Source organism: Columba livia, chromosome 2 (assembly GCF_036013475.1).
Source record: "Columba livia isolate bColLiv1 breed racing homer chromosome 2, bColLiv1.pat.W.v2, whole genome shotgun sequence".
Taxonomy (NCBI): Eukaryota; Metazoa; Chordata; class Aves; order Columbiformes; family Columbidae; genus Columba; species Columba livia.
The window spans coordinates 31,325,744-31,352,855 of NC_088603.1; the positions used below are offsets into that span (position 1 = coordinate 31,325,744).

The 27,112-nt window shown below is 37.1% G+C and overlaps 1 protein-coding gene across 7 annotated transcripts in view; it reads right to left on the bottom strand.

Annotated features, from left to right (window-relative positions):
• AGMO (alkylglycerol monooxygenase) overlaps positions 1–27,112 on the bottom strand; it is a 187,106-nt gene that overhangs the window by 104,407 nt on the left and 55,587 nt on the right. For all 7 annotated transcript variants that reach the window (XR_010470054.1, XR_010470053.1, XM_065051208.1 and 4 more), the window contains 2 exons: positions 7,122–7,225; positions 1,398–1,493 (listed from right to left, as the gene is read on the bottom strand). Coding sequence is in view for 5 of the 7 variants with exons in the window: in XM_065051208.1 (XP_064907280.1) it covers positions 1,398–1,493; positions 7,122–7,225 (200 nt within the window). In the remaining 2 variants the exon portion in view is untranslated. The remainder of the gene's footprint in view (positions 1–1,397; positions 1,494–7,121; positions 7,226–27,112) is intronic.

A 27,112-nucleotide genomic window follows, 5' to 3' on the forward strand; every position in this document is an offset into this window, starting at 1 on the left:
GACAGCAGAGAAGAGGTAAATGAGGCATATTGTATTTTTCTTAGTGATAAACCACTGCAAAACTGGTTTTGGGAACCTAAGGCATAGTGAAAGAAACTTTGCTACCATGTGATTAAGAATATTCATTCAGTATAATTTCAAAGTGTTCAAATTCATTCAAGACATTTTGACAAGCTTAACTGTGTATTGCTTGGGTTTATGTCATGTCTGGTGATGTGTGTGACATTGTATTGTAAGACTTTCCTATTCATATGGTGTTGCAGAGCATCAGACGTACTAATGATTTTAGGAATGTGCCCAACAAAAGTAAAATTTCAACAACAAAAGTTTGCTGTTGGATCACTGTAAGTCTGTAAGTACCTTTCTTTTGCAGGGGGCCAGGGGGGTGGCGCAGGGGGGAACTACACAGAAAGGAGAAGATAAAAACTGTAATTTAAGCAAGACAATCACCTAAAATAGCAGATAAAGAAAATAAAATTTTCTTCAAAAAATTGTCCTATAGATTGCATAATGAAACTACAGAGGGGAAAAAAGCATCTGTATAATCAGAATAATCAAAGAAGTAAGTATTGTAGACACAATCAGCCCTCAGCTCACTAGGGCCAACTGAGAAATATGCTACTGACATATAAGATGGGAGACTTTTAAACACCTGTAGTGTGAGGGAGAAGGCTGAAGGCCATTCAACTACCCGAGAAGTGTGTGAAACTACTTCCTAATTGCAGTGGCTTATTAATTGTATATGTATGTAAACTAGATATGCTCTATGCCAGGGGTGTCAAATTAATTTTCACTGGGGGCCACATCTCCTACATTTATATAGTCCTAAAATTACATTTGGCCCTCTGAAGGCAACTACAAGGCTGAGGTGGCCCCTGGTGAAAATGAGTTTGACACCCCGCTCTATGCACACACAAAAGAGAAATAAATAGGTGCAGTCATAAACAAATAGCTATCAGATAACCAAAGAGCATTTTTCATCTGAGAACTAATTGCACTGAGAAGGAAACAATATCTGACTTCAGTTGCAACTCTAAACGATCTTTGATAAGCACTGGGTTTGTGATATTTTTCCCTACAATATTTATCTTAGTTTCAGTATCTGCCAGAAATGTTTAATAAGCTACAAGATAGGAAAATATAGTATTAAAATAGCAAAAAGTTTGATTCCTTACAGTTACTACTGCTTTTTTTTTTTTAATCTAATTGGGACCAACTGGCCTCATTGCTTCTTATAAACTTAGCAATATATATTCAGAAAAAGGAATAAAAATGAACAGATGTTTCTCCTTAAAGTCAGACAGAGATTTTCCTTACACAATAAATCAGCTGCTAGTGGATTTCCAGGACACTGCTCCAGGCTAACTGTTTAGGTATGGCTTAAAAACCTGGTTTACCTCTGTATGTATCCAAAACTGGTAAAGTAGATTAAACTGTAGATGAACAGCAAACACTGAAGGGGGAATGAAAAGAGCCATGGGCAAGTTGAAAATCTGGAAAATGAGAAAGAAAATAAATATTAGAAGTATCATTCTAAACCTGCGATGATATAACAAAGTACAATCTCAGGACCTCAAAGCACTGCACAAGACACTTCTAATACCTCAATGATATAGACATTATGCAGAATAGATACTGATAATTATGTTCCTACTAGATTTGCTATAGCAAATGAGACATAAATTGCTGCAAAAGTGATTTGCCAAAAGTCATAATGTGAGCAAGTAGAAAAATCAACAAAAGAACCCAGAAATCCTGAAATTAGATGTTTATTCTGTGTACTACATGGAGCAGACAGCAACATACCCTTGACATGAAGGGTTCACTTACAGAGGAGAATTATCACGGAGTAAGCAAGGTGTGAATTTGTAACACTATAGCTTTTCCGTCTGAACTCCCTATGTGAGCACCATAAGGGCAAATCAACTTACTATGCTTTCAAAGTTAATTATAAATCCTCACCCTAACTTCCTCACACCATCTCCCTTGAAGCTCTGATATATTGCTCAGTTCTAAAGATGTGCTAGCATGGAAACTGCTTACTTAGGAAAGTCACTGGGATCCTACAGAGTAATGTCCCAGGAATTTCACAATTAATTGCTTAACTGGCTGAGCAATAGAATAAGACTTTCAACATACTCACGTGTTAAAAGTCAGTCTGCGTTCTTTAGAAAAAGGCTTATCTCTTTTTTAAAAATTCTTTTCCATTTCCACCTGATATTGCATTATACCAGCTGCATTAAGAAGTTGATCCTTCCTTAAAATATAGCTTTTTTTTTTTTTTTTTCCTAAACCAAACAGTATCAGAGGCATCTTCAAAACTTTAGATATCTTTAGCACTCGGGGAAAATCTGGGTAGCAGATAGGAGCTCCCTGTGGAACACAGAGCAAAATTAAAAAACTCCGTTTTCAAATTCCTATCATCTTTCTCACAAAAATAAAATCTTTGAACATCAGAGAAAGCAATCTGACAGCCATGTCAGGCCTCCTGAGCCAGGAATACCTTTAGTGTAGGTTGGCATGTAGTATTTAATGCTGATATTCCCCCAGTTTTTGTCAAAAGGTCTACCCAATAGGTAAGATGTCACACTGTGACTGTGAAACAAATGCAACTCCATCCCCACGAGGTGGTCGATGCTCATGAGAAAGCCATCACAGCTGTATCTCACTTTCACAAGCCAACGGAGGACTAAAGTCCTGCAATCCCAGCTCAGTCTCCTGGCTTCAACATCAGACAATGACTGAAACATTGGAAAGAAACTATTTAGTCACTGCAGCTTCAGCATCACCTGGTGGGGCTTGGGAGAGCTTTGATTTCAAAAGCTATGTTAAAAGGCTTCATGGATCACAGCTGCCTCACAAACTACACGTGGGGCATTTCTGTTTGAAAGTCTTGGAAGTTCTTTTCCAAGAAGTAAATGAATTCAAAGGTGGTGGAAGAATTATGCTGAGCTTCTGGAACTTGGGGAAAAGAATGTAAACAGCTATTTTATTTTAATCAGTTTGATTCTCAAAGGCTGATGTGTTTGCATAACATTTATAAAACAAAAAAGAAAGAAAAATGTATTTGGAAGGTGAAACTTGCACATTCAATCCCTAAGAATCACTCACCCTAACCCAGAAAACTTCACAGCAACTCTTGCCTAAGGTGGGAGCTAGTAAATGCATTAGGGGTGTGTGGCGTTTAGACATGAAATTTTGGAGCAGAGATGGGCACAGGCTTTCTTTGAGAATTAAACACTTGGATAAGACTACCTTGTGCAGAAGACTATTAAACAGAAGAGTGAGTTTCAAACCCACAATTCTCTGTGCTCTGAAACAGAAATGTAGTGCAAGCCTCCCATACTTTAGAAGAAATGCCCTAACCACTGCATTGGAGTCAATCTCTTTTCTGAGTTCCTTTTCCTCCTTCCCCTAACCTGCATCCCCTTAGTATTTAATTATAAAAGTAGGGGAGCTACACAAAAGAAAAAAAACAAAAAAAAAAAAAAAGAGAGAGACTTAGAGATATTTGTCCAAAACCAGCCAGAAGGCTGACATGGTTTTTCTCAAAGGTTATCTTACAAAGAAGCCAACAAAGGAGCACACATGTGTCCAGATTTAAGTAAAGCTACTGCAGTTTTCTCTTATTATTGATTGTACTTGTCTAATGGCGTAATAAGAGCAGGGAAAGAAGGAAAGGAAAGAGGGAAAAGGAAAGGGAAAGGGAAAGGGAAAGGGAAAGGGAAAGGGAAAGGGAAAGGGAAAGGGAAGACAAAACAGATGGGTTTTTTGTTCATGGAAGTGGTTCTAGGATTGAAAGCAGGGTTTAAAACGATATGCTTTTTCCCTAAAAGTATCAGAGGCAATTTGGTGGTATTCACAGATGACTCAGAGGGGAAGGAAGGATCATCTTCATATTTATTTTCTAACCTACTTCTCACAATGAGTACTAGGATTTCCCTGCTACGTGGTGAGATGAGGGAAATTTTATATATGTCTACAGGTAAATTTGAGATGGACAAAGGAGAATGCTTTCCTAACTACTTCATGTTTCCCTGCAATGCAAGTTTTATTTTGCACAGGAAGCCTTTAAAATATCATTTACAAAAGCAGAACTCTCAGGGAGGAATGATAATCTCTCCTATATGAATGATTTGGTCTCTCACATTTATGGTTTCACTGAAAAATAAGATTTAAAAAAAAATAAATTGTTAAATAGTTTATCACTGGAAATGACAATTCACCAAATCAAAGCATTTCAATAAAATCTCCCAGCTTTCACTAATGTGTAGAGGAAGAGCTTTCCTGGCTCCAAGATGGAATTTCTGGCCAAAACTGCAGAAAAACATTTATCACACTCACAGAGCTTTTCCCACTTATGGATTCAGCAACAGAGATTGACAGAGAGAGGTGATAACTGATAACCTGATGAGAAAGGCACTCGTTGAGGGGATGGAGAGCAACTCATACCTGGGGCTGCTGCACCACAGCTGAGCGTCTTCACACCTCAGGTATTGCCCATTTTACAGGGTCTGTGCCTGCTGCACGCTCACCGGTATGGGCATACGCTACCTTTCTCCCTCTTGTTTGTAAGTAAAAGCTTATAAGTGCTTCCTCTGCAGAAAGGGATAAATGTTGAAATCCCTGAGGTTAGGAAGAGGGCTGAGTGCTGCACCCTTTGTTTCCATGCTGGGTCTCCAAGACCACCTGCGGAAGTGGCAGCTCCTACTGGCAGCTCATAGAGGAGCCCCGGGGCAGCTGCACATAGCTGGTTCTCATGGGCTATACTCTGTGAGGATGCTGCAGGAGTTAAAGGTTAGGATAAAAAAAATCCCTTACAGATCCCAGAGCTATCAGACTCCTCGATAGATAAAAAGTGAACTTTGTGATTCTCTGCTGAAAAGTAGTGTTACCTATTCCCTTCCCAGATTTCTATACAGATTTTTTCACTGCTTTTAAACCAACAAGGAATAATTCAACCCTTTATCTAAATGTATAGTCTAAAGCTATCAATTTATTATGAATCTAATATTTGCAATTAAATCTTACTCTCGGAGAAAAGCTGAGAACTGGTACTCAAAAATTAAGTCATAGCTTTTCAAGGTGCATGTGCAGATCTCTCCTTTCACAATTATACTTTAAATAAGTATTTCCTTAGAAGCAAAAATTTATATAGCATTAGCTCACTGATTTCTTCTTAAAAATGAATATATATATATATTTTTTTTCCACATCTTTTTCCAAAAATGGGCTTGAAAACCATCTCTGTCTTAACAGTAGTAGGTCTGCCTCACTATGCCTCCCCCACCCCCAAGAGTAACAGAAAGACTGTGTGTTCAAATAACATGAAGCAATGCGCATTTGGTTCCAAGTTCAGGAGTAAATCTCACACCACTGACTGTACTTCAAGCATGTTTTGCTCTTCTCTTTTATTTCACATCTTTTCAATCAGCTCAAGCACAACCCACACAGATTAATATGCTGATTTATTTATCTTATAACATTTAATTTGAAACACATACAAGCTGGCAGCAGAACAGTCCCACAATCCCACATCATCCACCACAACACTCTCACAGCCTCCACAAAACTGCCTGTCTGACTGCATTCAAGAGCACACACTCAGCAACAGATCACTGAGATTAACTGAAGGCTTCACTGAATTTCAACTTCGAGGCAGATGCATCCATGAGGTTCTGAACAAGTTTGGCAGTCCAAAAAAAGGGCAGTGCAATAAGAACTAACAAGAATTGTGTTTATGTACAGAAAAGCTTTGGAGAAATAAAACTGGCACGCTACTCAAAAGTTCCAGGGGAAGGTAAACCAATATTTATGTTAATCAATTGTTTTGGCTAGTACCAAATATTTGGTGGAAAAAAACACTACACACACAGGTTTTATGGATACCCAGGTTTCCTTCCCTTTGCTCAAAGCATACTAGTTTAAAATATACATATATTATTTGCTAAGTGATAGCAGTGTTGTCCTGACAATGGGCTTCAGAACCAAAGGTGGCCAGACATCTTGGCCTTCCTGAATATTTTTTGCTCTCTGAGGTATCATCCTCAAAACCACGCAGGCAGGCAAAGGGCTCATGCACACACCCATGTGTACACACAGGCTTTTTGTCTCTTTTGAATTATTGTTTTTGTTAAGCATTTGCACATATGGTCCCAATGGGTAAATGTGCAAAGGTTAAATCTTTAACATGGCAGTATTTACACAGGAAGCAGAGTTGTGACAGAGACGCATCCCTTCCGCTATTGGTCATTATGGCCATTTAAATTTGAGGCACTCCTAACGTTAGATGATTATTTTCTGAATTTAAAAAAGTAACAAGACTTTACAGAGAAGACTTTAAGAAGCAAAACTGATAGTATCTCTTTCAACATTTCCAGAAGAACTACTAAATTTTTATTTCCAGTGTAGCACTTTAATTCACCACCACTACCAGAGTCAAACAAGAACATGAGAGAGCAACTGAGGAAATCGGTAGCTATCCCAGGCCCAAAACTAAATACTGAATAGCACATCACATTTATGAATGTATTTGGAAATATGCATTTTTAAATCCATAAATGAGTACTCAATTTATGTTGCATGTGTACACAGGTCACCATTTAAAATAAATTATATCTGAAATAACAGTAGGTAAAAATAGCGGCATACTGCCCTTACTGGAGTACTGACACATGACATAAGTGAGCAGAGACAAATAAATACATGTGCATGTCCAAAGCAATCTTTAGTAACGGTTTCTCTCCCTGCTCCTTCCAGTTATACAGAGGTATTACAGTGTGGTTATGTTATACTCTGATCTTTTCCTGTATAAATGCATAAATAACCAAATGAAAAGAATTGTCCCATTTTACTGAATATGTTATAGAAATATAAATGCACAACTATTATTAGCCTTCTTAAGCTTAGCTACTGTATCTCTTTTCAAGTTTGCTGTAAAAACATTAATGGATGTATTCTTAAAGCTTATGATTCTCAGATTCTTCAGTTTGAACTTCTGCACTTTCAGTGTAAAACAGCTTAAAAAAAATTATATCTATTTCTTCAAATGGAAGTAAACACTAAGTTTTCACCATTACTAAATCTTATTGATATTGTTTGTCAAATCTTGTGCAACTTACCCAGGAGGTGTATTTCTGCAGTACAGATTGTCTCAAGGCTGTGAATAAGTTGTAATCTTCAGAACTATGATGTACTTGGTGCGCTGCCCACAGTATATTAACCTCTGCAAAAGACATAATTTCTAATGAGGTATGTATGACACAACAAAACAACGTTACCCAAGGCCTTTTTTCTTAAGCTAAAAGCAACTAATCCCTCAACTTACACTTTGTTATTTTACCATAGCATAGCAGGTAATAAAACCTAAAAGTCAGAGCTGATTTTGGGTAGACTGAATTAATAAGTGGACATAGTCAGTGTAACTTTCATGCTAAGGAAGGCGAAGCTGCGGCAGGAACCAAAATCATTCCTGGAAGAGCAGAAGGATGTGTGAGATGGGAGTTAAACAGCCACAAAGCCTGAGCTGAGTCCTGATGACAGGAGTCAGCCAGAGCCCTGTTAGGTGCTTCAGAGGGACAAGGACTGAGGATGCTTTCATGCCTCCATTTGTTTACTAAAATTATATTTCAAGACTAGAAGGGGACACAAAATGTTCCAAAAATCTTACTCTTCAAATTTAAACAACTCAGCTGATGTCTGGTGTTTTGCTTACAGTTTTCTAGAACACGTGAATCCTCAAGCACACTTGTACCACAGACCACAAAACAGCCACTGCCTGCCCACTAGTGACAAACGGAAAAACAAATGGTTGCTTGCTGGGAACTCTGGGCCCAGCCAAAGGAGAGCAATGGCTCTATTGTGTTACAGTTCAAAAAAAGTAACCAGAATAAGGGCAAAACTACTGTTAGCCACATCCTCTGAAGGCATGAAATCTCTAATGTACCGCAGTGAAGAAGAATACTTCAAAATCCTGATTGTGTTCCAACGCATCTTCTCATTAAGTGTAGATCCGAGTGGCCCCTCTGCATTGCATATTGATATCGGGACAGTCTTAAGTGCAAGGTTAAGGTAGAAATGTTCACGGTCATGAGATATATAGCTATGAGGATTACCTTAATCATAGCAAAATGAGAAAGTGGGTGGTTAATGAAGCCCAAATAATGCCTATTTAGCGTAAACCTAAATTTAGAGTCACATGTATTTCAAGGGATGAGGTATACTCAGAACCTCAGCTGACTACAGAAATTAGAAGTTACCTGGCTCTCCATCAGCTGCATACTCCCATACTGCCACTGACTTGTTTCAGCAGAGCAATTAGAGAAGTGCCTTTGGCAGATATTAGAATCGCATTCACAGAATGATCTTATAACATCTATTTAAAGTCCTGAAATTACCTGGTGCCAAGCTTATATCAAATAGTTTAGGACTGGTGATTAACATTTGCTTGCAATACAAAATAATGCCAAAATATTATCTTAATGAATTTCAAGGCATCTTGACCATTTCAGCGGACTCGATAGTCTTGTAAGAGGAGGTAACAGTCTTGCACCCTAGAAACTGAGGATCTAATCTAATGAATTTTGACAATTTGGTAATTTACCTGATCACATAATTTTTCAATGTCCTCTAAGTCCTTGAAAATCCTTACAATTGCTGAATTAAAACTGTAATTTCAACTATCATAAAACACTTAACCATCAATATGAGAATTCTTCCTTCTTAAATGCATTTGTTCCTGAAGGAATGAGTGTTCATTATATCAAGAATTAGTGATCTCTCTCAAAAAAAACGCACAAAACCAACAGTATCTTAATGCATCTCTGCCTAATGAGCTCAGTAGGAGATGAATTATTCAGGTAAGCTTAAATACTCAAAAATAATTTGTATTTGAAATGTTTCCCAAGACCTCAACAGAAGCTAAATGAGTGAACAAAGCATCTGAAAAGGTGGAGGTTAAAGACCTGTCTCCTTAGTTGTTTTAAAAGCATTTACTTCCTATCACAAACTGTGTGTAACACAAGCCTCCACTCAATGAAGTACAGCTGTACAAACAGGGTACAGTAACTGGATCTTGCTTCTTTCCCCCAGTCATTTTTCAGCATTGTGAAAAGTTCAAGGAAGAGAATCTGTGATGATTTTTACAGTCTACTTTCATTGTAGTTAAGGTCAAATGGTTTTCAAAATGAATTACTAAAAAGGCATTTTATTAGCATTCATTTTTCAATTAAACTGCCTCTTACACTAAGAAGAATATGGAATGAGCTGACTGACTATTGGTAAAATGTTAATCTTTCAGATGTGCGAGTCAGTTTAAATGATCTATCATTCAAAAATATCCTACAGGAATATTAGGGACATAAACAAGCAATTCTGCCACAAGTAATTTAACTGCTAAAGCTATTTCTGACTTCTTCTGTTACAGCTAAGTGAATTAAATCCCGCTCTTTAATCCTATTCTTGCTGACATCAATGGCACAGACTATGTTATAACAAATTCCTTAGCAAAACAGGCAGAGCTGATGATCGGAAATAATTTTTGTCTCAGAAATTTATCTGAAGAAACTGCTCATCAATAACTTTTTATTTGAAGGAAAAGAATAACATAATGAATAAATGTAAAATAGATCACCCCAAAACTCAGTCTGTAATGACTAGTAATGTAAAAATATTACAATCATAACACCTAGAAGACATCTCACAAATGTAAGGAACAGACCAAGCACTCTTCAAGGAAAACAGCTGACTGTTCACTAACTACCCGTGACAGAAACTGAAATGTATGCGTCTATAGAAGAGCTAGGTTTCATTTTTTCATTCATTATGATGATAGCTTCAAGCAAAATGAGAAAAGGTATTTGAATGAGAACAAAATTCTAAGAGACTCATATGCACTTTCTCATATGTATTGTCAAATAATGCTGAAAAAAACACTACAAGACCAAGATATGACCATTTCCAACACTTTCTATTTTTTTAAATCTTTGTGGAGAACAGGAAGTGTTATTCTGTTTTGCAGATCTCTTCAGTCAAATTCTTCCATGAAGTCACAGGAAAAAAGTAGGTGATGGAATTGAAGAAGCCACCCAGACAATGCTTTAAAGGAATTTTTGATGTTTTCTAAGTCAGATTGGTAAACACAATTTTTTAAAAAATACATTAACTGCAATACACATATGCACAAAAATATTATTTTTGATTCAGAAGAGTAAACATTGTAGAATCACAGGATAATTCAAACTGGAGAGAACTGCAGGAAGTCCCAAGTCCAACCTCCTGCTCACAGCTGGACCAGCTTTAACTTCCTGAGCACTCAGTTGTGTCTTGGAAATTTGCATCTTCTGCTATTATGAATAACTATCTCTAACAGAAGATAAAGGTAGCATTTCCTGTTTGTGCAGTTATGAGGAAAGTTATAGGTAGCACAGTAAAGGCTTTCATCCTTTCCTGGTGTGGCTTATCACAGGTTCCTCTTAACGGGTGGAGACCTTAATGAGCCAGTCACATCTGGGGAAGAACAGACTTACATATTTCTACTGGAGTTAATTGTTGTTTAATACACTATTATTACCATTGTACACAATTAATGAATATTTTCTTCCTTCACCCAATACAAACTCCAAAGGAATCAGCATTAATCTGAAAAGAGAATGAATGATGCCATGAAGCTAGGTGAGGAAGGAAAGAAAACTGGTGCTACACAGGAACTGCTGGATGAGGGATGGGGCCTCAGTTTCCACTCTAGCTCTTTTAAGCCTCTACTAAGTGATCTCAGAGTCAGACCTGCAGTTGTTAAAATCAGTGGGCCCCAAGCAGTTGAAATATTTGTATCCTAACACTAATTCTAATAGAAAATGAAGATTTGTCTTTTTTAGCATTGGTCCAATATATGAATTCTCCTGATAGAAAAAGGAAAATGAGAAGCTGCGGGAAGTCGCCTGGAGAACAGGAGGCTTTGGGATAGTTAATAGCAGCTTTGCAGCACCAATGAAGCAACAGTTACCACGAAGCGGGAGCCGGGCTTTCTGCAGCAGTCCCACTTTATCTTATTTTCTGAGTTTTCCAAAAGGAAGAAAGATTAATGATGTTATCCTTCTTTTCCATTTCTTCCCTCCATCCTCCTCCTAATTATTACATAAAATATAATGTTTCACATACCATCACAACCATATTGGTATGGCAACCAATATTTCTACTTAGCCTTAATTTTCTTCTATTTCAAGTTCAGTTTTTGGCACTAATCAAATTCCTTTCTATGATACCCAAAGATAGATGCAATGCCGGGCCACATTTCCCTACTTCTGAGGTATTTCTTGTGTGGTAGTAGAAATGGGTCATTGTGCACACAAGATTTCTCTTTAGGAATACATAATGCAGAGTGTTCAAAATGACAGACTTGGTTGTTGTTCATTTCTGCAGCTTTCAGTGATTTGCACAGCCCAAGACATTTTGATTACTAACAGAAGAAAATACATATGCCAAAACCACCTGTAGTCATTTCAAGGAGTGATGTCAACGAAAAGAACCACTTTACACAATCTTTGAAATCAGTGACATGGTAAAGATTTGGTTAACCTCTGGTGAATAAAAATATTTTATAATTCTTTAATTAAAAGAGGGTAATTTCTTTGTGCACAGATTCATAAAACCTGTGTCTAAAGTAAAGTGGAAAAAAAGTACAGATGTTTAGAAATACGTCCATATGATGAGTCATGTAAAGTTTCCATTCTCTTTCAGCCAACGCTGACTGTAGCTAAGAGAACAGGCAAAAGATTCCCCTCAGCATCTACTTAAATTTAAACAAAAACTTCAGTTTGACTATACTTGCCTTCTCTTATTATACAAGCTTAACTACTTTCAGTATTCAGTGAGAAACTGAGCTACAATTTACCTAGCTAGAAACTCAGAAGACAGCAAAATTACATTTACTGTGGCAAGGATTACCACACTACCATGAAATCTACAAAGTCAAGCATGTGGCAAGAAACCCCTCAGCCATGGTGTGGCCCCTGCTGACCCCAGCCTGGAAACTTCTGATTCCTAGAGCAGCTGTAACCTGCAACACTTCAGGGGCAGGTGCCTGGTGCTGCGTTTGCCTACAAGCAATAGAAAAGCAATCATCAGTCTACTTTTCTCTAGTCAGAATCAGCAGAAACCCCAGGCCGCTGAGGAAAGAAAAATGGCCTGGAAGGTAAATCTTCCAGTCATTCCTTTTCTGTGCATTTCAACCATCCCTACAAAGATAAAACAGAGAACACATAGTATTTAAATAATTGCTCCAGTAATCTATTAGTTTTTCTAATTCACAAACCAACAACAGCTTCACCACATACTACCTTCCTGCCTTGTTCTAATTGATCTGTTCTGTTGATGCTTACAAAATGTTTGAATAACTCTCTTCCCGTGCAGGGCTTTTTCAAAGAATCTCATTCGCTGTTGTGTTCTACATTTGCACTGGATGAACAACCACTGAGACAGACCACCACTTAAGCTTTGTTACTAGGAGGGACAATTACCACATTTTTTTTAATAAAAGCTGTCTAAAAACCCCTGTATTTTGGGACCTAGAGTGGATGCCGTCATCAAAATTGGGAAGTCGCCACAGAATCCATTCCACTTCACATGAAAACAAAAATCTACCTATACAGGTTAGTGATTATCTTCACAACAGAAGTAGATATGATCTGTATATGACTCCCTTGTTTAGTCTGTTGTGCCGTAGTCCCTCTCTTCTGATCCACCTTTGCTTCATGTTTTTTGCTTTAGTGTTGTTCAGTAAGAGCTGCAACATAGGTTATTTGCCAAAAGCCTCTGCTTCCTTCTTATTAGAAATATAATTCTTATAGGTACAAATTATTTCTTCAGTTACATTAGTGTAAGCATAGGGCTGCATGGGTTTAATGAGAACAGGATTAGATCCAAGGAATTTATCTGGAAGACTGTATTATATACCACACACAAAGAAGCATGTATACAGGGAAATATATTGGGGTTTTGGTTTGTTTGTGGGTTTTAGTTTTGTTTTGTTAATAAAACACATTATTCTTACATTGTATTCTCAGAATGATCACACATATAAATCAAAAGACTAGCTGTAACGAGATCTGAGTTCAAGTGTTGAATTAGACTTGATTCACTATATAGCTTTGAGTAATTTTCTTAAACTTCTTCTTCTGCACATTTTTATTGAGAAGCACCTATCTGTGCATGTACCTGTGCATGTACTAGTTCTCAGCATTTAGAAAGTAGCTGTTCCACTGCGGTTTAGAATAACAGGAAAAAACAGAATAAACCAGAATCTGCTAGCCTTTGCTCCCAGAGTTTGTTTGTCAGGAGAAGTGGAACAACTCAGAAGCACCTCTTCAGCCTCAGCACCATCTAGTCCTCTTTGGTCATCTTGCAATTAAACATATTGCAGTACCCAGGTAATTCTGGGACAGGCACTCATGAAGCATGACACACTGCCAATCTCAAATGAGAAATAATGCTACTATGAGACATTCTGGAACCTACATAATTGCAACCCAGCAGCTTACTTAGGAAATTTTACTAGGTGTTCAGCATATGATCCTTCTGTGATGAGAGATGTGCTGCTTCTGTTCTTCATTCAGTATTATTTCTGTTTTTCAGCCCTCTTCTAAGTTATTGTATGCAGTCAGCAAACTACTTAGTGAGTGGCTAACTTATAATCAAGTAATACATGGTATATGCTCCCATGGCTCACAAGCCAAAAATTGGAGAAAATTTTCTACAAAACCTGCCTCCAGAATCTGTGCACGAGCCAAAACCTTCTGCTTGATCTGCTGCCATACCAGTTGAAAACACAAAACGGCTCCCACACAAAAAAATCCACAATAAAATCTGCAAAACTTAAGATGTAGAATGATCTAGGGAAACGTGGGAAGAATCAAGACAAGCCAAAGCATTACATATGCTACCCAGAACAAACAACAGGCCAGATCATATCCCTTCTTAGCAAGAAGCCAGGGAACTGTGAATTATATCCAGATACACTTCTGAATCTGTAAAATATTTAAGATATCATAGAGTTAGGAAAGCAGAGCTTGGCCACATCAAAAATAGTGGTCCTCTCAACCCATACATGTCCTATGTTATTTCTTGGCTTCCTCATAAGCATAGGATATCTATGGGGAGGTCAGAAAAAGCCACAGTGTTCCCCAAGACTCAGTCTCTTCTAGTAGGAGTAGCTCCCTTGGAAGCAAATCTTCATGGATCAAACTTTATGCAATCTAGTTATAACAACGTAAACAAGAGTAACAGTTTCCGTTAATTACATTAGGATAGTCCTAACCCATGGCCTGTGAGCTTTTCACACAGTTGTTGGGAATTGAACAGTCTCTCTCTCCACACATGAAAACCACAAAGGAATAAAGTTTATTAAGTAAGGATTCAGAAATTAGTTCAAAGTGTATCAATCTCTGACTTCACTCACAGTTTAATAGAAAATGAATATGCATTCCTTTGCAGGGAAAGGTACTAAGAAGATAAATGATCCAAAGTGATTTTATCATGCAATTGTTGGATTTGGACACTGCCACAAAGACAAACAGGAAAAATTCAAAAGATGAAGAAAAACACAGAAGGAATGAAGTTTTAGAAATGTGTATATAAGTAAACTCTGAAAATAGTGGAATATTTGGCACGTCTTTCAGTACACAGCAAGTCTCTCACACAAATTCTGCTATACCAACTTTCCTGACCAACCTGCTTCTCACAGCTTCCTGAAGCCAATTGTTCAGGTTCTGCAGCTGTCTGAAGCAGCTCCGCAGGTGGTTAAAGTTCTGTTTGCCTGAGCTGTGGATGATCTCTGTAGCAAAGATCTGAGTCTGTGGATCATGAGGAACCACAACGGCAGCAGCTATTACACAATTACTTGTCTCTTTCATACGTTTATAAGGCTTGATTCGGGCACTCTATTTTCCATTTCTTCTAGCTTTGAAATGAGATTCTTTAGCTCTAAGATTTTGAAAATAAGTCTCATTTGTACAAAAATATAAATTGGTGCCATGACAGTTTCAAGGATAACTAAATTATAGCACCAAATGCTGTTTATGAAGCCAGTCCCAAGCCCTGTCAAGCACTTACCAGCTTAAGTCCCATATTTGGCCCAAGTTCTTCAATTGTCCTTTCTTCAGTGAGGGTTCCTACTGGTTATCACAAGGTTTATCCACCTTATACCCTCACAACCTCTTGACTGAGTGACACAGTATATGTTAACCTCTGCAGGTCATTGATGTAGCAATTTTTTGCAGCACTTACCTCTTTCTATACCTTTTTTACCACAAAGAGGAACATATGGTTCATTAATTGCACACCTATAAATCATCCTGTTGGTGAAATCAGATTTATATATTAAAATAAAAACCTGCAACAAATTTCTGTGTAAAGGAGAAGATCCTCAGCAGCTGGTGCAAAGTGACTTCTATAGATCTGTTCCATTTTATACAAGCTGCAGACTTGACTTGAGCTTCTCCAAATATGGCTGATTACAGAACTGGCAATCTTTAGTTCTGAGCATTTGCCAACCTGTATAATATAACCTGGTGTCAAACTGTGGTATAAATGTGTGAAACACATTAACTGTGACCAAATTAGCACTCGACTCCTTAGCTTGATGATAAAGAGACCTGAGATGATTTTGTTTTTTTTTAAGTTACTTCAGAGTGCCTTTTTTTTTTTCTTCAATTCTTTTCCTTTTTCTATTTTCCTTCTCCAAAAGCATCTCAGCCACTGAAACATCAGCTTATGCAATTTGAGAATGTATTCATCTTGGAGGCTCTCAGAAGGAAATTGCTGGAATGAAATGGAAAAAAGAGAAGATAATTCTTCTTTTGTTTTTCTGGTGGGGGGATGAGGGTGAGAGTTCCTACTCTCCCGTATTCTGGGCTGTGTCTACAAAAGATTGATGTCTGGTGTCACCGTTAGGAAGTGCAAACTGTTCAGCTTCATTGCAATCTATGTCCTCATCCTCCTGCTCTGCAGGATACCACATACTTTGGCAGGCAATATTCAGATGGGAAGCACTTTAATGGCAAGAATGGATGCCAGTGAAACCTTTTCCCACAATGTTCAAAACTATGAATGTGCATACGTTAAAGCAACATAAAGCTGCAGGATATTAGGAAGAAAACAATAACTGATACTAACTCAGCCACATCAATCTTACTTTTTGCCCCTCAGAACAATAGATTCAAAGAACGGTAGGGAAATACACACAAAACAAAGAACAAACACACACACACAAAAAACAAAAATAAAAAAAGATGAACTGGAATGAATTAAAGTCCTCCAACTCAAAGGTATAAACATACTTTTTCAGAGGAAATATCCATGCCCCTTCACATAATTTTTACTTTGTAGGTTGAATTCATGCATTCATTTATTTGGTTCTTCATTTTTCCAAGCCAGATATAGTAAGAATTAACACTGGTAAGTCCATTGGGTTATTCTGGCGCAAAAAAGGAAAAATCTCTACACAATTTTCTCTTACAGAGTGTTTTAGGTAATTTATTACGCCAATTTCCTGAATGATAGAAGTGTGGAAATGCAGACTAGATTTGCAAAGGAATCTATTGAAATTTACAGAGATATCAGGAAAGCCTGAGAGACATCAGGACAAACTGCCCACCTTAAATAAACTTTAAAAATATTATAGAAAAAAATAATTTACATCCAACTTTCTTCCCCCTCTTTCATATATTTGCAAACCATAGACAAAGCCAGGCAGAAACTTTAGGCAAAGCACATGGGGTTTGTACTCTCTAAGGACTGGATCCAAAACTCACTGAATTCAGCTGAAAAATATCTACTAACTTTAACAGATTTTAAAAAGTTCATCATATATTATAGAATTCAAAACAAAGTTAATATTTAGTGAGACAGGTCACCCATATTTATTTATGCATTTGTTTTACATGTGTCAAATTATTTACCTGAGAAATAAAAACAACCAATATAGTAACAGATATTGCATGCTTATTTAACAGTGATAGATCCATTGTATTTGGTAGACATACTGCTTATTTAGCAGCATATGTGATGCATACAAAAAGAAACCTGCACTTGAACAGATTACATTTGGACCAGTGTTGTCAGTACTTGCACTTGCATTCCTAAGAGCACATAGCTAACCACAGATCCTCTGTGTCCATCAAGTAGTCACCTATCACTGCATTTGTCATACAACAGATTGGCTCTGGACACTATTAAGCACGTTGAAACTTTAACAGCCTTTTCCATTTATCATTCTTAATGGGAAGGACATGGAAGCCATGTAGACAGATAGATTAGATAGAGAGAACAGAACACAGGCAACTGTCAAGCACACAGCTTCAATTTAAAGGTGAAAAAGAAAGGGGGCATATAAGCCTCCCTCCATACCCCACTGAGCTGGGACCCATCTGGTAGAACCCATCCCTACATGTGCCAGCTAGGACTATTTAGAGGATGCCTCTCACATCAGAATGCTATCTTCAAGGTTTTATCTCCCACCACTCCATGCCCTGTCTTTTCAGCAGGGAACAAAGAGATGTATCTAAATTAGGTCTGCACCATTCGGTCTTTACACCTGGAGCCATCCGTGGGGACACAGATGCCAACTGTATGGTCAAACACATTTAGCAAAAAGGCATGAAACAGACTTTTTACTTGAGTGTCCATTGCTAGTGATGCTATCTCTTGAAATTTGACCATCAGTCACAGGAGTTACTTCTACTCTTTCCCCAAAATATTAATAAATCATTACTAGCTGAAGACTGGTGAAGCCACACGCAGCACAGTTTCAGATACCGAGTTTCAATGTTTGTTTTGGTAGTGATGTTTGTGGGGCTGAAGCTGCTCCAGCAGTGCCAGCAAACACTGAAACAGGTCACAGATATGGGAGTGTAAAATGAAGGCTGTTAAGAGCAGGAGCTAACAGATGAAGCCAGAGGTGTGAGGGAACAGGAATACCGGCAGGCTCCTATGATGCTAATTCAGACTGATTTGTCAAAGAGCAGCTATAGCACTTGACCTGTAAAGTCACTCCTCCTACATGATCACTGGTTTTTGAGGCCACATGTCTCCTGACTGATATTGCATTTTCTGACTTTAAAGGCCTACAGCTAGCAGCTGGATAATTAGTAGCAGAGCTAACAGAAAAGAAAGGATTTCAGAGACAGAAAATACCAAGCACAGAAAAGAATGACATTTAACGTATTAATTATGGCACTTTAATATATCCCACTGAAAATTAACTATTTTTAATCTTTTATCTATTTGCTCTAGGCCATAAAATAAGCTAAGATTGAAAGCTCAATGCGCCATGTACCTGTTTTACTTTGTACTTTCCAAACACACAAAAATAAGCATTAAAACTATGAAATGCAAGATACTAGACTGCAGACTTATCTCAACCACTAATATTGTATATAGGAAACAGATCTGCCTAAGAAAAATAGGCTCCTGTATTTTATAAAGTGTCATTATTATCTGGCAAGGGTAAGATATTTTATTTTCAATATAAAAATTGAAGTGTTTTGCTGCTTTGAGATCTCTGGTTAAAATCCACCATTAGAAAAAAAAAGAACTTACCCAAAATGAGAGCACGCTGTTGGCCTATTTATACAGATTGTGCCAAACGTAACTCTAGTCTACCAAAAAAATATTGTTACTCCACAGCCAATCTCCTCCCACAGTTAGCAGGGGAGGAGAGGGCAGGAGAATCTTTCTCTTTATCTGAAAAGTGTTGATATTTTTATGGAAAACATACTTGTAAGTACAAAGTTTTACAGTGTGTTAAGACAGATCAAACAGTAAGCATTTATGTATAATTTAATAGGATATTTTATATGCATGCCAGTAGCCATTATCTCCATACCCAGCATGGGAGCTCTCAAAGCTTGCAAGTTAAATGACTATCCCATATTCATCCCAGTCCTAACTTATATTCTTTGGTACTAGGCCCCAGCAATGGATGAAGTCTTTTTTTTCAGCTGGTCACCCAGGAGACACTCAGCAGCAGCTGAACAGCAGGAGGCACAGCACAACCCAGTCCAGGCTCAGAATATCCTTTGCTAAAATCCCAGAGAAACTGTTAGAAGCTTACACTAGGGAATCAAGATCCAGACAATCAAAGTAGTATAATTTACAACACCTGATGCCAGCATCACACATTTTAGACAGTGGCTACAGCACAGGAAGCTTCTTTATTTCAACTCCAGAGAGAAAGAAGAGGAAGGGGGGAGGAAAATAAAGAAGAAAAAATTGCACGAACACAAGTGAACCTAATTTTGATTTAGTTGTTGAAACACGTCAGGACAGTAAATTCATGTGTTTATAAAGAACTTGAAGGATATGAAGCTTGACATTATTTGACAAAAACTGATCAAACCATCATTTAAGTGATTGTTTAAATCATTTTAATCCCATTTAAATTACATTCCCAATTACTTAACCACCGTCATAGACAAGCGACATGTCTGATAAAGTAAATGGGAATTAAGACATGGGCAGATCAGTAAATTTCCCTGTTCCTTAGTTTACAGAATGAAAACATTACTTCACAGGGCTGTTGCTTATTTCCCTCTGCCATTAGCAAAAAGAACTGTAGTTTAAGAGTACTAAGTACTCTCCTGATTCCCCTTCAAAATTACAAGAAAGACAGTACTGCCTTGATAAAAATGAGAGAAAAAAACAATAAATGTCTCAGCAGGATGTCAGTACAGTTTATAAATAGTATAGGTGTATTTTGTTAAATCTAAAACAAAAAAAAAATCTGCATTTTGTAATTGGTCAAGGTAATCACATCACCACATAGATGTTCACCTAATTTTACACCACTCTTCTAATCATCCACATATTTTCTCTAAGATAGATTACAAACCCTTATATGAGGAGCCTTTCTTTCTGTGTATTTTTTGTGCATCCAGAACCTACCAGCTTCAATCTTTCCTGAGACTTCAGGAACTCCTTTGCCATAAGACATCATAAGGTCTGAATGATCAAAGTTATAAGGAAAGATTTATAAAGGTGTACGAGAGACAGATACATTTGCTCTGGAATAGGATAGGACTGGTGAAGTAGAGCTCAGTGGAAAAGCAGGTGGTTGAGATTATAATGAACCAATCAAACAAACTCAGGCAAGCTGGACCAGATGGCCTTTTTTCTGTTACTAATATTACTTATGTTCCTATTCAGCTGTAAGAAGTTACAAATAGTTTACCTGTTCAGATTTTTCTGACTCAAATTACATAAGATCAATGCTCTCACTTCACCATCACATTAAAAGTTATCATGACACTGTCTGTAGTTGTATTTAATAATTTACAATGCTGCCTGCGCAGAGGAGAAACTGGTAGGTGTAACAGAAGAAGTTTTGCCTTTTACAACACAAATTATGTAGCAAAGCTTATAAAAAGGGAAAGCATAAAAAAAAAAAAAAAAAAGACAAAAACTTAATCTAGAGGATTAAATGCTACTAGATACAAGCAAAATCTAAGTATAAACCATATTTCCTGTACCAAAAGATGAAATTCTGAAGGAAAATTAATGGGCATGACTAACCTCTAGTCACACAGATTGCATGACACATTAATATACAACTGCACCAACCATGTCTAAATCTCTCCTTCATCTAACACAGGTCAGAGTTCAGAGGCTACAATTTTAAAATCAGGAAGGCATTTCACAGGTGCAAGAAAAAAAATTAACATCTCTAATCTCCCAATTTGCATTAATTTATTTCAAAACTACTATACAAGCAATTTTCACATATAAAATAAAGGTTATTTTAAAATTCAAACTAATGTAAGAATGTTTTTTGCATGGTGGCAGATCTAAATTACTGTTAGCAAAGCAAACTTATTACCAGTCCTGGGGTACACTCTGATGCAGTGAAAAAGTTAATAAACTGTACAGCAGTGACAAGCTTTACACTATTACGACTGGACATAAGAGCAATCCACTCAACAGCTATCTTTGCATTCCAGAATAACTCTCCCCACTGTAACTTGATAGAATATATTATAATACTTAAGACAGAGTAAACTGTTTAGAAATTATTCTGTATTTACACCTGTGGAACAGGTTGCCCAGAGAAGGTGTGGATGCCCCATCCCTGCAAGTGTTCAAGGCCAGGCTGGAAGGATGGGGCTTCGAGCAACCCGGTCCAGTGGAAGGTGTCCCTGCCTATACAGCAGGGTTGGAACCAGATAGTCTTTACAGTCCCTTCTAACCCAAACCATTTTATGATTGCATTATCATATTAAGTATTTCTGCATTTTGCTTGATATTGCTTAAGTAGTTTTGAGATAGTTTAAGTATTCCTTTCATAATCTGTTTCATTAAACTACAGGAGTCAAAAACTGAGCTCAGGAAAAAAATCCCACTCACAAGCAGGTTTTTCAATAGGGTTTAATCATGCAAGGTGCTGAGGCCTCAGTAGTGTGTATGTACAGTAGGCTGTGTCAGTCTTCTCTTGAGCTGCAGTCCTAGACTAGAGCAACAGAAGACAATAAAGCCTGCTAAACAATAGGACTCTCTAGAGACCATCAATAAACTTTCTTGAACTTTTGCTCCAAAAGAACTTCACACCTTTGGTGTCCTATTGATGTTAGGAGCTTATATATAAATTGCCAGCCCCATGACCCAAAAAGTATGCAGTTCGTGATCTCACGCACCATGAAATCACAGATGGGCCTGTTTTATTGCAGCTTAAAGAGAGAATCACAAATGACAAACATTTGCATTAAATTCTCAGATAAATCAAGATGATCACAAACCATAAAGATCCAGAACATCATTTCCAGTCACTTTCACAAAAGTGTTACATATTTTTTTGCTGGGTAGAAATTTTTTTGCTGATGGCACAGTACTAAAAAAAAAAAATGTTTTCATTTGTAACTTTTTATTATATGTCAAAATGTTGAAGGAAGTCTTGACAAGAAACATTAACCTACTGACTCATCTCTCGTCATACTAGAAATGATCAATGAGATGATTATTGAGAAATGTAGCTGCTCTGCCCTGAAATTTCCAGCTTTTTCACCCTCTCCAGTCATTTATCCCAAATTTATACAAGTTTATTCTTTCAGTGTGACAGCTAATGTTTTGATCTCTTGGTGTAATCCAGGTCTTTGGAATGGCCATGCTACAGCTGAAGGGCCTGTGAGAGCAACTCACAATCTCCAACTCTTACGTTTGCTGCTGATTCCCAGATATGGCTTTGCCCTACCTCAACAGCATCCTCATGGAAACTCTAATTTAGAATTAGGTCAGTTGCTATGATCTCAAGTGATGCTTATGGCAGCCAGACAACAATTCAAAAATACCACCTTATGTTCATGGTCATCCTCTACTGACTAGTAAAGCTCTTCACAATGAACAAGAACACCAACCACCCTTGGCTGTTCAGCCTATCACTTTGCAAGTCAATATGGATTTGATCCTTCTTCAGCCCAGAAGACCAGTATAAAACCACTTAAAATATGGAAGAGAGGCAGCCTACAGACAATGCACAAGGAGATCAGGTGTGATTTTGAGCTCTTAACAGGATGGCTCCTTTGAAGTGAAAGTGTTATAAGTGTAAAATCAAGAAAGCAGAGCAACATGCACATACAATTTCGAGTCCATAAACATCCCATACTCTGTGTACTTCTGTATGAGTATGTTGCTATCTATTATCTAATGATATCCCCTCTGCAGTACAGTCACCCATTGGTATACAGGTAGAGGTGATTGACTATGAAGACAGATCCTACTCATAGCTTATTTTACTAGGCCAGTTTTCAGCACAACTGAACTTTAAAACTTTAAACATACATGTAGGGATTTGCCTGTGGACACTATTTTGGATTAATGAATGAGCCCCTGAACATGCTGCACATCTGATGAGATCTCCAGCTGCAACCCAGAATTATGATTTATCATAGACAAGATCTGCTGGGTTCTATTAGGAAATGGTTTTAGAAGTAGGGGAGTGAAGATGTCATAGGTCACAGCCAAGGGATGGCTGAGAAAGCCTGCTGCAATTAAACCAGCCTTACACAACTGTCATGAAAAATTTTCAGTTCAAAATACAACATCTGTGCAAGCAACTCTACCACAGCAATTGTGAAGACAATGACCAATAAACCAAGGAAAACGATACTATATTCTCTCATAAAAAGTACTTCCCATAAACAAGCAGAATTTTACAGGGCTCAACCGAGTGAGATGTTGAAGTCATAAGGGAGAAGTTGCAAGGGGTGAGCAGAAGGGCTAGGTCAAATCCTTTATAAATAAGTATCAGCTATGTATTTGCTATGTGTGGCCTCAGTACTGTTGAGGAAGCCAGGAAGGAAAGCCTCCGAGAACAGAGGCTTGGGGATGTAACTTAAGAACAAAGAAATCATTAATCCTAAAATTCCAAGGAGACCTTAACAGTTATAGTATTAAGAACTTATATTTTATAACTCCACAGACATAAAATATGCACTTTAACTATTTACTTACTAAGTAAAAAAATATCCTAATTTCTTCATAGCTACAGGAAAGTAATAAATGACTTGGTTAAGCAGTTAATGGGAGAATCAGTGGAATTCTAAGGACAAAGGATAGTTTCCTATGAACAGTACTGTTAACAAACTTTAAAATAGATCATGATAAATTTAAATATGTCAATATTTTAAGAATAATTACTATTTTTAAATAGGCGTATTTCTTTCAGTGGGAATTTGAGTTAAAAATAGGAAGCTTAACAGGATCAGCAGTCAGTAGCACTAATAAGCTGATTAACAACATGTATCTTAACAACTTATACTGGTGTCCACCTGATCAACGATGTTTGTCTGTGGACAGCAAGATGAAGTAGAAAGTGTAAATTATCTTGCTAACAGGAATCACCCTAATGGATAGCATTCTGTAGGACTGTGTAAACTTATACTAAGTACTAAAGCATATATAAGAACCAAAAAAAATTATTGTTATACAGATTATATGATCATTTATCAGTTAAATAAAGTATTAATGCTTCTTCAGTAAAAAGGAAATTTATCACAGATTGTGACTTTGTTCTAGTTAGTAATTATTAATTGAAATCATATTCTCTGCTCAATTCATACAAAAGACATAATGCAATGGATATCAAAGTTAAAGCGAAATATCTTTCATTTATTTCTTGTTGAAAGTTAATATATATTGTTTTAGCAAGATGAAATGATTCAAAGATGGTAATAAAGGTATAATATTACCTGTAGTTTAAGGTTTCCTGTATCTCTTGATCTTACACCTGTGGAAAATTAAAATTCACCTCTCCTTGGCAGTATATTGGATGAGTAAATAGAATCAGGTCAGGAAAGTTTTGATGTGCACCTGAGCGACAAAGCAGTCAGGGCGAGATGGCAGCTGGACTTAGGAGAAGGCGATGCCAGGGGATGGTGTGAAGGGAGCAGAATGGTGTGGCAGAGGGTTGTGGTTTTGCATTTGTATAATCCCCTCAGTGGCCTGCGTGATGGGGGACATGATGGGCAGCCATGTGCAGGCTGACATGGAGTGGGGGATCATTGCTGCTCTCTTAGAAACAGCTCACAGTGAGTGGGGCTTGAGGTGACTACAAAAGTGAAGCAAGGATAAAGAGGCAGTCCCTCTCGTCTGGAAACAGCATGTAATCACCTGACTTCACACCATGTATTCATTCATGGCACTGAAAGGCAAACATGTGCCTAAGCCATGGCAGCATCAAGGTTTGAAAAGGTTTGGCAAAGTATGAAAACATGCTTCCCACCCATATATGCAAACAAACTTCATTGGTTAGCTTAAGAATCTAAATATCCTAGACTCTTTTTATGCAGAGGTCTCGTTGCACTTGAGGGTGGCGTCTGTCAGGCAGTTGTGTTCTGTGGAGCATCTGCAAAGGCAGATTCTGCACATCAAGGCAGCATCCCCCATACACAGAATTTTCTCTGCAAAGTGCACAGGGGGGAAAAGTACTATAGTGGGTTCACAAGGACCTTTTAATTAGGCTGGTGACAAAGACCATGGCACACAGAGCATTCTAATACAAATCTGATTTACTTTGTAGGTGTTCCTCACAGCAAGAATAGTTTCAAATATTTATAATTAAATAATTCATTCTCCTCTCACCTGAGTTTAACTTTGTGTTAAGCGACTTTCTGGTCTGTTCTTCAATCAGCCTTAACGTGTTTAGAAGTATCACTTTACCACCTTTATGCTGGAGATTCAACAGCTGCTTTTATTGCTATTTTCCAAGAAACTAACTGATTGCATCAGTTTCATTCTCACATCTAATTTTGATTTTTAATTTCAGAAGAGAAATATTTAAAATACATATTTTCTGTGTAAAAAATCCTTAGATTGGAACGCATTTTTAGAAACTTTTAAGGTTTAGTAATGTGTCGTATTAAGCTTTTTGCTTACTTTTGTTTTAAGGATAAGAAAAGTTGAAGGAAATATACTTTTCTAAATCTAACAAACATCAAAATATTTCTATTGTTTAAAGTTAAAATTCTGAATACAATTTTCTACAAGGCGCTGACATTGGCTAGATTTATAGAAAAAAAATATATAAGTATCTTCCATTGCAAATTTTGCCTGTGTCAAATAAATCTGATTCGTTGTTAACCACATAAACAACTGCTACAATTCAATAACAAATTTGCAGATAACAAAGAAAAGCACAAACTTACTTCTGAGTTTCATGTTATTCTTGATTTTTGTATAATCTAAAAGTCAAAGCAACTCATGGCATCAGAGTATATGCAAATGCAGTACGTCTCCCTGAGTTTATTGAATCACTACTTCTTGACAAATTTTGTTAGGAATAGTGGGTAGTGATTTTTTTTTTACTGTTCTACAGTTCTTCAGCAAGTTTTTTGCCTGATTTCTGTCACCCTGCATATCTTCCATTTCTTTACTCATACAGGATGGAGTACACCTCTGGCAAGACTCAAATCTCTAATTGGCAGTATCAGAATCAAAATCTTATAACTCGGTGGTTATTATTTTTGTGTAATTTTTCCATCCAGAAATTTAACCATGGAAAATGGAAATTCGATCTGTTTGGGGGGCTTTTGTGTTTGTTTGTTTGTTTGTTTTTGTTGTTGTTTTTTGTTTGTTTGTTTTCTCAAGGACTGCAAGACTCTTTAATCAGGTTCAGGTCATCCTGTAATAGATGTTTATAAACTCTGTTAGAGTGTAGTTATTAAACTATGTTAGAGAAGATAAAAAATTACTGTTCAATTGTAGATTCACACTTTTTATACATCTTGCATAGCTCATGGGAATGGGAATTCACATTTAGACACCTGTAGTGATCTATATTTTGCCAATTTGCACAAAAGCTATAATCAGGATTTCAGACACATCAGATTTGCAAAGGTTTCTATAAACATAGTAATTCATAATTGTCCAACTATAAATGATGAAAGGAGAAAATTATCTATGAAGTATTTACTGAATTCAGTGAGTTATTTCAGGGATAGATAAAGCATTTTATTTTTTTATGCTGCTGATTTTAGCACACATTGAAATACATAATAATTTTAGGTGAATTATATTGTTTTGACCTTGGTCTTATTTTACTCCATCCAGGGTAGTAATATAGAAATTGTGGGTTATATGTAATGGAAGATAAAGTCAAAATGTCCAATACAATAACCCTTTTTCAACTTAGCCTTCACTATTGTTATTCACTAAATATGAGCCACATAGTATGAACTGAAAAAAATCACCATATCCCAGCTGCAATTTACAGATGATTGTTTAAAAGAAGAAAAAAAAGACCAGATATATGTGCAAGACGACGTGGAGTACAGTCAGTCCTGATTACAAGCCAGCTGCATGAGCTTGAGCTCTCATTAAAGGGCTTTAACATCTTGGGTTTAGGCTAAAAGTTAGCATGTAATTTCTTTCCCTTTTCTTTAAGAAAAAAGATGTTGCTTCACGGGAAGCAAAAGAAAATGTCCTTATCAGGGTCAGCTTTACTCCTCTCCTCATCAAATGCAAACTTTTTAACTTGCTCAACCATAATTCTTGTTATGGTTAAGTTTTCAAGTTACGCATTCCAGATGTGAGGCAACAGGAAAATTGCAATGCGGGGGTTGGCTTTGGGATCTGT